Source organism: Mauremys reevesii, linkage group 3 (assembly GCF_016161935.1).
Source record: "Mauremys reevesii isolate NIE-2019 linkage group 3, ASM1616193v1, whole genome shotgun sequence".
NCBI classification, from domain to species: domain Eukaryota; kingdom Metazoa; phylum Chordata; order Testudines; family Geoemydidae; genus Mauremys; species Mauremys reevesii.
Window position 1 is genome coordinate 134,559,028 of NC_052625.1, and position 13,265 is coordinate 134,572,292.

The following is a 13,265-nucleotide window of genomic DNA, read 5'->3' on the forward strand; positions in this document are numbered from 1 at the left end:
CAAGGACTCAGGTGCGGGGCTGGGAGCCGCAGCGAAACATCCTTTCCCGAGCACACCGCCACCAAGGCTCCGGCAGCGGCAGCAGCAGGCTCCGCGCTCCCCGCCGGCGGCTGGGTGTGTCTCGCCCGTGGCAACTCGCCTTTCCCAGCGCCCGCTCATTAAGGGCGCCGGGAGGTCAGAGGGCGGACGCTGCAGACCCGGCCCGGCACAAGGGTAAAGGGGTGTGTGTCCGGAACGCGGTGGCGTCACCCTGCCTCTCAGCCAGTGGGAGACCGACCTTTGGGAGACCGGGACCAATAGGAGGCGAGGTGGGCCTGTGAGTGGCACTCAGGGAGGGCTAGGCTGAGGCAGGGGGAGAAATGAAGTTGCGCTAAAAGCCTTTTAGCGATAAAGAAGTTATTAGGCATTTCTCAGCCGCAAATTAGGGCTTCTTCATTAATATCAGCTTCAGACCCATTACTGGAGAGGGAGTCTGGAACCACATAAAGGGGATGGGACGGAAGCAGTATCTCTCTACCCATCCGTGTGAGAAGCAATGAGAGAAGCCAACTTTCCCTCTGCTGATATTAATGGTTTCAATTAAAGAGGTGGGCTCCTCACCCCGAGAGAGCTTTCTGGACACTGCCGGGTGCAGGGACTGAAGGTAGGTAAAAGAAGATCAGCCTCACAGCCCAGTGGCAATGTTACCTGTACAAGGGAGAAATGATTCGTGTCTGTCTAATTGTGTTTTGCTTCCCCCTTCTGTGATGGCTTTTTGGCTAGTTCTGTCTGTGCGCCTGGTCTAGTTGGACACTGTGCCGCTCTTTGTTTAATATGCGGTTGTTACCTCAATTCCTAGGCAGGACGGCGGGGTAGCATGAGTCCAGAGAATCTAAACATGTATCTTTCATTCACGGGTTAGTGGGTGGATTTAGAAATCAGACTCCGGCTCACACAACGATGAATTGAGAGAACACATGGAAACAGTAGAAATGAGTTGGGATTTGAACTGTTTGCACATTTCAATGGACGTAATAATGTATTAGGGGCTTCTGTTCCGCAGTTCGGGCACTAACATTTAAAGAGGAAGAAAGAAACAAGTTAGTTTAGTTTGCAATGGAAAGAGCGCAGAATTTCCCTATTCTTTACATAAAAACCTGTAACTTCATTTTGGTCATAAAATGTTTGTCTGTGCAGCCGAAATGTGGGTGGAGAATATACGAACATTTATTTTTTCTACCCATTCTCAGCTGCTACTCACCCAGAGATGCAAAAATACGCTTTCCATTGTGAGCCCAGTTGAGAAAATGGTGCAACTTGTAAGAGGCTGTTTCTTGATGATTATTTATTTAAGATTCAATAACATGGTTACGTATGGCATTGTGTAACAAATCTCTCATCCCAGGAATGCTGTTGTCTTCACAGTGGCACGAAGGAAGTAACCTGTACCTGTTACCCACTGAAGGAGCCGAAGGCCAATCATTTCGGGCATCGGATTGACAGCAGGGGAAAAAAGAGAGGATTATGTCTCTTTTCCGAGAAGCTATGTTTGCAGCATGGAGTAGAAGAAAAGGACAGAATACCTTGATTTGGTTGCTGTATGGTGCAGGCATTTAGCTCTCTCCGCAGTTACTGGGATTCTCTAGGCTGCACTGGACCTTGTCCTATCCATTTGCATTGTTAATGTTACTTTTAAGTGAATATTTTTTTTAAATAATCACTCCTGGTCTTGAATCTTCTTTATACCATTTAAAGATTTAGAAGAATAACCTTCTTGCATTCAAAAAACAATGTTTGATGCTTCTGGAAGATGAATTGTAATTGAGAGTTTCCTCCCCTCTTTGGATGAATCTGGGGAGCTTAAATTGTAAGAAGGAAGGGGGAAAAAAACACAATGAAAGAGAAGTCCAAAAATGCTGCCCGGACTAGACGGGAGAAAGAAAACAGTGAATTTTATGAACTGGCTAAATTACTGCCTTTGCCCTCAGCTATCACCTCTCAGCTGGATAAAGCTTCAATAATCAGACTCACCACCAGCTATTTAAAAATGAGGGTGGTTTTTCCTGAAGGTAGGTGACTTTACTGAAAATGAATATTTGCCTCCATTCTAATTCCAGTCCAGATGATCGTTTACTCTTATGTAAATTTCATCTGGCAGTGTATAATTCCTGAAGGAAGGTGTCCTGTGTTGTCCCTTTTCTCTGCCGTAAATACTTTCACTTCACTTCAGTACATATGGGACGTGTTTGGTTGGGGACCAACAGTGCTTTTGTCAACACTTCAAGATACTGAGCTCAGCTGCGTATTCTACTAAAACAAACATGACTTTTTCTTTTCTACTATGTAAGATCTGCATCCCTTGCGAAGCACGTGTATAACAAAAAAGGGCAATCCACCCATATTTATAGCTATATGAAGGGGAGTTAATATATGGGTAAATATTTACATAAGTCTGTGCTAAGTCCTAAAGCCTTAGTTCAAGAACTGAACCACAGTTTACAGGTACAACGCTATACACATAAATAACAAATCCAAACCTTGATTTCATTATGAATGTGGTGGCTCCTGGTCTGAAAGTCATTAGGACGGTTGGGTGAGGTTAAATGGTCTCCGAAATATTTAATAATAGTTCTACACTCAGAATAATTGAAAATCCCTGTAACCTTATGAAAATAGGGTCCAACTTTGGGCCTGATCCTATTCCCATTGAAGTCAATGGCAAACTTTACGTTGATATCAGTGGAAGAAGGATCAGTCTAGTCTGTTTAATCAAATCAGGGTTCGGAGTTCTTATATACTTTAAAAGTCTTGCCGTTAACGAAATCTAGTATTTAAAGTTAATGTTTAAAATGTCTAGATCCGATGCCAAGCAAAACACCAGGAGAAATTAAGAGGGACTATTCATCGGTAAAGAGGGATTATACAAAGTTCGCCCGTATCTTGAATCTATTTTTTTTAATGTGAGAGAAAAATTAGTGCAAAAGCCTGTACGAATATTTTACGTGGATTCACCTGAATGGAAAATCCTATATGTGGAAGAAAAAACTATGAAACGGGAAATTCTTCCAATCGAATTAATAACATGCTTCACACATTTACAGCTTGAACAGCTCCCAGGATATTGCGTTTTACAAAGGAAGACTGACTATTTGATCGAGTTTGTTTCTATCAGGAGATGGGAAAAGTAGGGCAATAGATTAGTCTTCGCATTTTTAAAAGTCTGATTGAAAATCGAAGTTGTGCGTTATTAAATTATACTTTTAGTATAAATACGTGAGGGGTGATATCTATATTTGGATACGGGAAGATTTTTTTTCCTGTCAGATTGTTTAAAACTGCTTTTTTTAAAGGAAAAAAAACCCTTGACAGTAACTTCTAATCTATTGCATGTTGAAGTAATTTCCTTAAGCAATAAAACCCATCTCCTAATAACTTGAAACCAAGCGAGGAGATGAATCAAAGCTGTAGCACCTCTGAAAGGTAACAAAATAAATGAAACTGCACATTCCTATTGTGGCTGTGATTTGCCGGCTTGAATATCATTAGACGAGACTGCCTTCTGTTTAAAAAGAGATCGAGTTGTCCTTTATACTGTCAACGCGTACTTTATAAAAATAAAGCTATTGCAAACTCTGATGGCCGTGATGTTCCTAAAAGGATTATTAGCAATGATTTGTCAACTCCTGCAGTCTCAGTAGGCTACCTTTCTGCGTGATTTCGAGCAGGTCTCGTCAATTATTGGTGCCTGTGTAGCGGGTTGTTTGATCAGAAGAAGCATATGGTGTTTCTTGTAGGCTGTGAGTAATCACGGGAAGAGAAGAATAGCTGATTCCCGTCCCTCAGTGCCAAAGCAGAATGTTTGAATGCACTAGGGAATTGTGTGGCAAAGTGCACCATAGCCAGAGCTGCTGCTGTCCAAAACATATGCCAATTTGTGCAGAGAGACCGGAGTGGAGGCTAAATGGGGTTTTTAACGTAGCAACCCCCTCCGAGTCTAATTAAAGGCAATCTGCAATTTATAATAATAAGGAAGCAGGGACCGAAGCTCTGTCCAGTGTCGTTCTCAAAGAGCGCGGATATTGTGTAGAAGAAAGATAGAAACGAGCACACGCCCGTTGTGAGGGCTTGATTTTGTAGACAGAGCCACACGGCATATATTTCTCTCTCTCTATTTGCCCCTCCGTCTGTGTAGGGCAGACACAAAAACACCTAAACAGCAGCACAAACGCGCGCGTTGTATTAGCGGTGCTTGTTTCTGCAGCCAGAGCCACGCAGAATATATTCTCCCTCCTGCGTATTTTCTACTGATTCCTTGCGAGTGAGCGAGAAAGGCAGACACGCAGTCCCACACACGCACCCTTGCGCTGAACTCTGCTTGTTTCTGGCGAGATGAGTCCGCCCCTACCTCCAACTCTACGTGTCTGCGTGTGTTTATGCAGGTGTAGAAGCGGGGCCTCGACTCCGGGTGCATCGTTTATTTCCCAATTTATTGATGACCTCGAAACTCACCGGCCCTTGAGCAGAGCGAAGCCACTGGTGAGTTCTGCCAGGCCATCAGTAAGGAGTGGTGGGTTCACCCTTCCCAGTCTGAGACAGGATCAGTCTAAGTTCGGATCGGAGCCGAGGGACTGTTTTAGGGCATTTTCTGTGTTTGGGGGGAAATCTAGAGGTCGGTCTCGCCAGAAGAGGCAAGAGTGTGAAATTAACGCTGGGATGTGGGTAGAGGGAGGCAAAGAAAGTATGTACCAGAAGCAAAGGGGTTACTGAAAGAGGTGGCAGGGTACAGAGAAAGGGTATATTTGAAGGTGGGAACCTTCTCATTATATTTCCCCCGGGAACGGAAATGATACAAACTTTTGGGAGCGAGACAGACCACTGTCTAAAGCCTATGGATAAGAGGCTCAGAAAGTTAGAGAAATAACGTGTTATCTCAAGGCTTTCTACGTCACAAACCTATTATTTAAATGTCTGGTTGGAATAACTTTACCTGTATCTAACAGCTCTTGTGCAACTACTAAAATAATTTCCCTCTTAAAATAATGAATTCAAATCTATCTGGGCCGTGATTATATGTGAAGGGATTAAAGTGATTATACGTAGAAAGATATAGATACTGTCTGCGCAGGTACAGAGCTGTACATAGACAGAAAAATAATGTGTGAACATCTTTCTGTGTATAATTCCTTTTAAACAGCTTTTATGTAATCATCATGCAGATACATTTCGGATTCATTATTTTAAGAGGGAAATTGCTTTACGATTAAAATAATGAGAGTGGGTGGATGGATAAGTATAGCGTTATCATAGTGCAGTTTCCTATGCTTATTTGAAAAGCAGGAATAATTGCATATTGAATACAACTCAAATCTCTAATGTAAGAAAGAAAACGAACATTAAAGTACAGTAAGCAAAGATTTTAGATGAATTGTATCATTATCCTCCTTGGGTCATGTTTAAGATACAATTTAATTCTTCAATACCAATTTAAAAAAAAGCTTGGTTAAAATACTTAACATTTCCCGTTTTCCCTTTCACAAGTCTGCTGTAAATTAAACCTCTCAAGGGGGAACTCTATTATAGTTGAAAACAGCGGCTTGGGCAACGTGCATCCTTTTGGTCCAGGGAGTTAAACCTCCATGGAGAAGACAAACAGGAGCTTTCAGTGGCCAGCTAACTTTTGGAAGGCCTGCAGTTCTGGTAAATCACTAAGGGGCCGTACCGTGCCATCAATTTTTAAGCACAACTCCATGTTGAATTCAGTAGGGAGTTCGGCTTTTAAAAACAAACCGACGACAAGATATGGCCCTGAAATCGCGATTTATCATTAAAGAGCTGAAACGTCGAGTCTAATACAACTTCAGAAAATTGTAAGGAGCAAACATCCCCCGTGTAACAAATAGCTCAAAAAATTCCTTGATTTTTTTCCGTGTGTATGTGTGTGTATTTCGTAGAAAGAGAACTAGTAATTTACCATATTTTGATAAGTCCATGCTATTGTCTCGTTGCGAAAATAGTTTAAGAAAACGATCATGAAAATTGCGGTACGTTTGTAGGTAGTCTATACAGAAAGGCGCTTAAATTCACAGATTCAAGCAAAGGGCACTGTTTAAATCTTTGCAGAATAATAATGGCTAGCATTTCAATACTGAAATCCTTAATCTTGTTTTATTTTAGGGGCTAAACGACTAACCGAAAAAAAAATCCGTTTCCCACGTGGATAGGTGATTTAATGCTGTTTTTCTTACTGCTAGGGGAAATGATTGAGCATTAGGTTTCAATGTTTATTTTCTTACAGACGTTTTTCTCATTTAAAAGCCTTTAAGCTGCAGTTTACTCTCCAGGCTGCCTCTCTGTGTTTAATTCTAGTTTTGATGTGGATTTAAAATGCGAAGTGCAGAACTAAACTTCTTGCATAACAGTTGCAAAAGCAGATTTATGTGCCAGAAAGCGCATATCAGATCAATGGTGAAATCATATTTTCTTCAGCAACAGCCTCACTCTTTTGCTAATAAAAATTGGTTTGGAAAAAAAAAAAAAACCTTGGCGGATGCTTTTCAGCATCATATGAACACCAGGTGAAATAGCGATTTGGTACAGTCGTTGTCAGGATAGCTACCTGTGAACAAAATAACGTTGATTGTGATTTTGATAATACCGATCTGCATGAAATTCCAAAATTGTGGCTGCCGTTTTAGTTTGGCATTGCGGACCCTGGCTTACGTTGTAAAGTGTCATTACGTTGCCTGGTGTGTGTTAGAAGCAAAACGCTGGTGTTTTGTTGTATAGTGAATCAGCGCAGGCAGCATTTCTCTGTAGTTCCCCTAGCAGTGATGGTTATGTAGGCAATATTTCTTTAGGGAATAAACACGGATATTAACTAAATCTTTGTTTCAAATGAACGCATTTGGTTTATCGGGCTAATACTTTTTAAAAAATCTTTGGTAATGGCATCCGCAGACGCTTCGAAATGAGCAGCAGTTTTTTGTAAATACTTTATTTCATTTCATCTGGACCCTCCAAGGAAGAATTGATGCTTATTTGCAGTCTCAAATGTCTGGGATTTTCGTTATCGTTGACTAGTGCCTGTAGGATTAACTAAGAAATCATCCAGGTCAGGGCTATATGCTAGGCTAGGAGGTAGCAAAACAGGCCGTGGATTGTAAACGTATTAAACGGTTAATAGACTCAGGTTGATTCCCGCATGCAACACCCTGTGCCTTTTTTGGTTTGCAGTGACTAAAGCGGGTGGGGTTTTACCTTTTGAGAGTGGAAGAAATGACCCTCTGGTTAGCTGGTCTTCCTCCAAAGAAACTACAGTATGAGAGAGAAGAAAGTAGCCCTGCTGGTGCGGGGCGATGAGGGTGCTGCTTTACGAGCAGCAGACGGGCTCTGGGGTGAAATGCCTGTGCGCTCATAAAGCTTTATGAGGGGCATCACCTGGCCGGCTGCATGGAGGCAACATATGGGGAAGGGAAGGTGCTGCTGCTTACATGGGTGGGCCACGCACTTTGCTCCGGCAAACTGCGCTTCGCCCTGGGCTTCCGGGCCCCTAGCGCAGCCTTCCTCCCCTGTGCCTCTTCGCACACAGCCTTTCGCACCCGTTTGCAGGGTCCTGCTGCAAAGACGCTGAGACTCCGGACGCCAAACAGCAGGCAATTGGGAATTCCCTCGAGCTTGAGCTTCACTTGTAATGGCTGCCTGTGGCATTTCATTTCCCTGCATATGTGGGTGAGTGTGCTGCTCGTCAGGTTTGCAGAAGAAAACAAATCCGAAGCAAGAACATTAGGTGCCCAAAGAGAACAGCACAAATCGAATTCAGGTGTGCTGTGCGCTCCTACCTATTAAAATGTTCATTTAATTACATCATATCACTTTGTTGGGCCTGATTTGCAGTCTTCCCCCAGGCAAAAAATGACCTATTGAGGTCCCTTCCGGTCCTACACGCCTATGAAAAAAAGCAACCCTTTTGAGGTCTTTGGGCGAGTTCACTGAATGTATTTATTTATTTTACTAGAGTAAGGACCACTAGATAGCTATATTTTATTCAGTGTAAGTACAGAAAATCAGAATCAAGACATGCCTGATGAGATAAAAGCGCCTGCTGATTTCAAGAAAAGTTTTGCCTGAATAAAGATTGCAGAATCGGAGCCCAATGCTATAAAATAATCTCGTATTTCTATTCGAATTGTATTTCTGGTCCTATTTTAAATAGGTTTAACATATCGCTGGTTTATTTATCTGGCTGTAGGCCCCCGCACCTAACTAAATATATATTTAGTGCACATTTTTTATGAGGAGGGTTGTTCTGGCATTGTTTAATTTTGTACTCAGCATTACAGACTTCCAGAGCGCAGCCTGGAAATGCATTCCCCACCAAAGCACCAAAGGCCAAACACTCTGACAAAGTTTAGTGTAAACGAGGATAAAGGGCATAGCAAAAAGGTGCCTAATTTTTCAGGTAGTGACCAGCACCACTCCTCTGAAAACAAAACTCCTTCGGGTGTCTGAGAATGGGAAGCATTCACAACCCCTAGTCACATCTTAACCATTGTTTTTACTGCTCTAAGAGTGACTTCCAAACTGGAGCGCAAAGGTTGTTTGTTTGTTTGTTTGTTTGTTTTCTCTCCGCTGAATCCGGATTGTATGACCCATAGTTTATTGGAGAAATAATCATTTCAAAAGCCAGCAAGTGAAAACAAAACAGTTAAGGGCTTGCATCTCCAGCCAACCCCTCTTTACTACTCCAAAACAAAGGAAGGGGAAGAGGGTAGGGGGTGCTTCAGAGCTGCAGATGCTCGCAGAGAGCTTCCCGGCCTAGCAGATCTGCCAATGCTAAAGAGGTGGATGTGCCTTTTGGAATCACATTCTTCCTACCCCTCTCCCCGTTTGTTTAATTAATTTTATTTTTCCTAGATCAAATTAGAAACTATTGAAAGGGAGACCTTCTTCCATTCCTTTGCCACCGTTGGATGGCAAATAAGCGCCCGTGTATTGCAGCCAAAATGCTATTGGGCAAAAACTATGTATCAACCCAGTTTTGCCCCTGGTTGCTAGCATTAAGGACTGAATCAATCGAATGGTGGGGGTGGATATGGTTAGATCAAAGCTGTTGTTTCTTAAAGCGTTGGGGAGGGAAGTGGCCGTGTGAACTCCAGTGGTCTGGGGGTATATGGATGGGAATGAAACATTGTAAAGCCCAGAAAGGTCCCTTTGATTCAGCTGATGTGGCTAATGCACTGACACCACAAAAGGCAAAGAAACGTTTTCTGTGGCCTTTAATTTGTGAACGTTAAATGAATTTCCACAGAGAAGTTGGTAAAATAAAGAATGAGTCAGCGTCCTCAGTCCCAAACATGGTAGCTTCCTATGATATATTCCTGCAAAGCGTTGAAACTGGCTTAATAGCCGAAGCAACATTCCAGGTTGGCTAGAATGTCGTCTTCTCTCTCCTAAAGACGGGCAGTTCCTTGTAGCCTAAATTGTTTATCTTCTTATAAGAAATAACCTCGAGTGGAGGAGGTTGTTATGTAGGGGCTATAATCTATATTTTGTCAAGAGTAGAAAATTCATTCCGAAGGAAAAGCTCGATCAATTTATTTTTGCTGCTTGCAATAACACAGCTGGATGATGCCTTGAGCCCACGCTAGACTGTGGCTCATCATTCATTCGCCAAGAACTGGCCTAAATGGTGCCTGTGGGATTAGGTCAATTTTAGTGGATCTACTTCGCCTCATTTGGTTACTAATTGGTTTCTTGTTTTATAAATCGAAATCTCATTTTCAGGAAATTACAAAGCCCATGCAGACAGTCCATTGAGGTAATCCACGGGTCAGGGGGTATTTTAATACAATGCATCAGGTATAAAGCAACAGTAAAACTTCGCCTAGATTTTCAAATGAAATATGAGCCAGCTAGCGCTTTAGATCCATAATAGATACATCCCTTCTAAGGCTACTTATGTAAATATGATAAACCAGACTTTGATGGAGGTGGGGGGGCTCGGGGAGGAAAGCAAATTTTATCTACTAAGGTTAATGTGGCATATCTTGGAAATCTTCCAAAATAGATTATGTTTTGCTTTGTCTTCGGCCACTTTAGCTGGGAAAATCCTTTGCCTAAAAGCGCTTTAGTTATCCTTCCCCTCACAAAGCTGCTTGTTTCTATTCCAAACCTATTATTCTGTTCGCCTCTCCAAATTACAAGAGAACCTTTAGATCTTGTTTCCAGTGTAATCCTGAAGCAAAAGGGAAGCTGGTTTCCTTGTTTTGTTTTAAATAGACAATCAAAGGATTTGTAGAATTTTCTGCGGTAGGTCAAGTGCAAGAAATCACAGTTTACCCCCCTCGCTAAAAGGAAATTGGGTGTTAAAACGAATAGACAGACAGATAAAAAAAGTTATATCAATGAAGAGTTTTTTCTGCACAACCCTTTAAAAACAGAATTTTAAAGGGCATCAGGATAGCGGTGGGGTGGGGTGGTCGGACGGACTGGAAGGAATTGGCAATGAATGAAAATAGTCTCTAACTTGAAAGCACTGAAACATCTGGAAAATACAAAGAGCTGTCTCATGTGGTAGGGTTTCGAAAAGCCGGTTCAGGTAGACAAGTGAAAACATTTAATTATAAAACATTAACTTAGACACAGCTAAACAGCGAAAGGTTTCCACCTGACACATAAAAAAAGGAGTGCAATGCTCCGTGAAAAAAGTTAACCTGTAATGTAGATGGGCTATTCATTAACCCGCAAGGGTAGGGCTATTTTCCCTTTTAGGAGCAGTATAATTAGACCCGTTAACTCGGATTAATAAACAACTTAGAACCTAGGCAAGGAGTTCAGCCGCTGTATTAAATACAGAAATCCGTCTTCCTGGTTCTCCGGGTAGGATATTTTATGCAGAGTGGTGCTTTTGTCTCACTTTAATGGGCTTTATTGTTAAGCACAACCAAACCAACCCCCCGAAACGTGTACTTAATCAAAATTTCATAGGGGAATTTTCGGTCTTTCTCTGGAAACGATGCAACCTTTGCAGGATAATGTTAGTGGTTGTTAATTTCAAGAGGAAATGTGGTGCCTGTTAATTTGATCACACGATTTCCACGGTGTATATGCTTTCCAGTATCTTCCCCGCCACCGTCTCATGAATGAAATCGTTTACTACTGCATTTGGGTAGTAAAAAGGGTTAGAAGTCAGTGCGTCTGTGGCTCGCTTGCTGTCTAACTGGGAGATGGGATGATTGCTTTCGGGGGCAGCACAATTGTCAATTATTATAGAAGCGCGTAAGGTGCAGACTTCTCCCATAACCCTTTACCCCGGGGCTCTGGAAAGTCACTGGGTACCTGCTATTGAGCAGAAGGAACTCCCAGGGATCCTGCTGCCGACCGGCATTTGGCGAGATGAAGGATCAGGGGATAGAGACAGAGGTATATGTAGGGGGGCGGGGGAAAGGCAGTCTATTGAGGCCCCTGGCCGAGGGAGAATTGAGGAGAGGAGAGAAAAGCGTAGAGGCAGAAAGGAGCAGAGAGCTGCTGGCATGGGGAAGAGGGGAGGGATGTAAACAGAAGAGGAAGAAGTGGGGATTTAAGGAGAGAGACTCTTGTGGAGGACTGAGAAGGGGGGTAGGAGAGAGATGGTGAGCGAGGAGGGGCTGGCACTGCTAAAAGTTCTGGCCTATTGAAGGAGGGATGGAGAGGAGAAATGGAGGAAAGGATGGCTGAAGAGAGAGAGACAGAGAGAATGCACGGCCTTAGAGTGGGCGCTTCAGTGTTTGAATAGCGGTGGAGAAATCGTTAGCTTTATTTAGACGTGTAAACACCCAGGTGAGCCCGGTCAATACTGAGGGGGAGTTAACTGCTCCACACCGCCTCCATTCCCATCCCTTGTTTGTTTGCATCTGAATAAACGAAAAACAAGCCGTGAGGAGTTTGTAAAGGGCTAATTCTGCGGGAGGCGGTCCCTGCTCGGACCCCGTGTTCGCCTCATGGCGATTTGCTCTGCGCTGCCATCAATCACTTTTTTTTTTGGTCAAGCTAAGCCTTGTTTAATGGTGTAAGCATAAAAGGTTTTAATCGCCAAGTTGAAATTATTTCAGCAACAGCATTGGTAAACTGCTTATGGGTAATGCCTTTTAACTCCGGCACAGTCCGTTCCATCCGGCTCCTTTCCCTAGCCTTTTACATGGAGGAAAACAAGCACACATTGAAATATTAGCCACGTCCGGGGAGATTCCTTGTTGAATCCAACTAGACAGAGTATTTGGAAGCAGATCATTCACAGTGAAGAGAGGTCATTCCTTCAGTGGAGGAGAGAGGGCCGTCTATGTTGTGGGGAAGAGGGTTTGATTGGGAAGAGAGGAGCTGGTACCTTGGTTAGTGAGTGACTCCGACAGCTTTGAAAGTACATTTATGTACTGTCTGGTGCGTCTTAGTGCTGTCGTGACACTGCAGCTACGGAAAGACGTCGGGAAAGGTAGTTTACCTTTAGTGGGCTTGGCATACGCTAAAGTGGAAATAATTGTTAATAAAATGCAGGGGCCTGATCTTGCATTCCTGGAGCACCCAAAAGCTCCTATTGAAGTCGATAGATAGGTGAGGAATGAAGGATCGGGGCCTTATTCGGGATTTACACCATATCGCTGATCAAATCAGAAAGTTATCTTGATGGCCAGGGTTACATTTTAAAGCCATCCCAATATATAGCCTGGTCTACACATTCAGCTTGTTAATTTCTTGGGAGGTTGTGCACAAACAATACAAAGCCTTCGTTTCTGGGAGAGTCGGCAAACACACTAAATAACGTACTCACATACCTGAGCTATCCTTGTCTAATCGAATAATACCGAATAACAGCAGCGCTGTATTTCATTGGCTTTATAACACTTAAATCATTCGGAACTGTATTCAAGTCCTGTTAACCGCATCATTCTGTTGAAATTAAATATTTCTTTTTCAGTCTCATTTTGATACCTCGCAGTGTTGTTCTGTAATTTTTCAATGAGGTCAGAAGCGAAGATATTGTACTACCTTTTCTTCCGGGAAGCTAACTTTCTAGAAGCCATTGTCCAGGTTGAATAGCATTTATCTGGAGCGGTTCCTGGTTTAGTTGAATTCACTCAGTTCTTATTAATGAACTCAACTGGGAATTCCTACATAGATATCCCCCCAAAACACGAATTAGATTTTAAAATAATCAACAAGGGAATTATTTCCGCTTATTCAATTACTAGAAAACGTTTTAAAGTGTTTGAAACTAAAACAAAGACAACCAAATAAACCATCCCTGACAGGCC

General features: G+C 42.6%; 1 protein-coding gene across 4 annotated transcripts in view; it reads left to right on the forward strand.

The window, feature by feature from the left end:
* The first annotated feature begins 216 nt into the window (after positions 1-216).
* The window catches only part of SIM1 (SIM bHLH transcription factor 1), a 61,683-nt gene continuing 48,634 nt past the window's right edge, over positions 217-13,265 (forward strand). Inside the window, exons 1-2 of one of the 4 annotated variants that reach the window (XM_039528321.1) lie at positions 217-308; positions 1,405-2,048. In XM_039528321.1, coding sequence (XP_039384255.1) covers positions 1,874-2,048 — 175 coding nt within the window. In that variant the 5' untranslated portion in view covers positions 217-308; positions 1,405-1,873. Of the gene's footprint in view, positions 309-341; positions 644-1,171; positions 1,299-1,404; positions 2,049-7,585; positions 7,708-13,265 lie in introns of those variants that run through there. The other 3 variants (XM_039528319.1, XM_039528320.1, XM_039528322.1) reach the window with 3 other exon arrangements.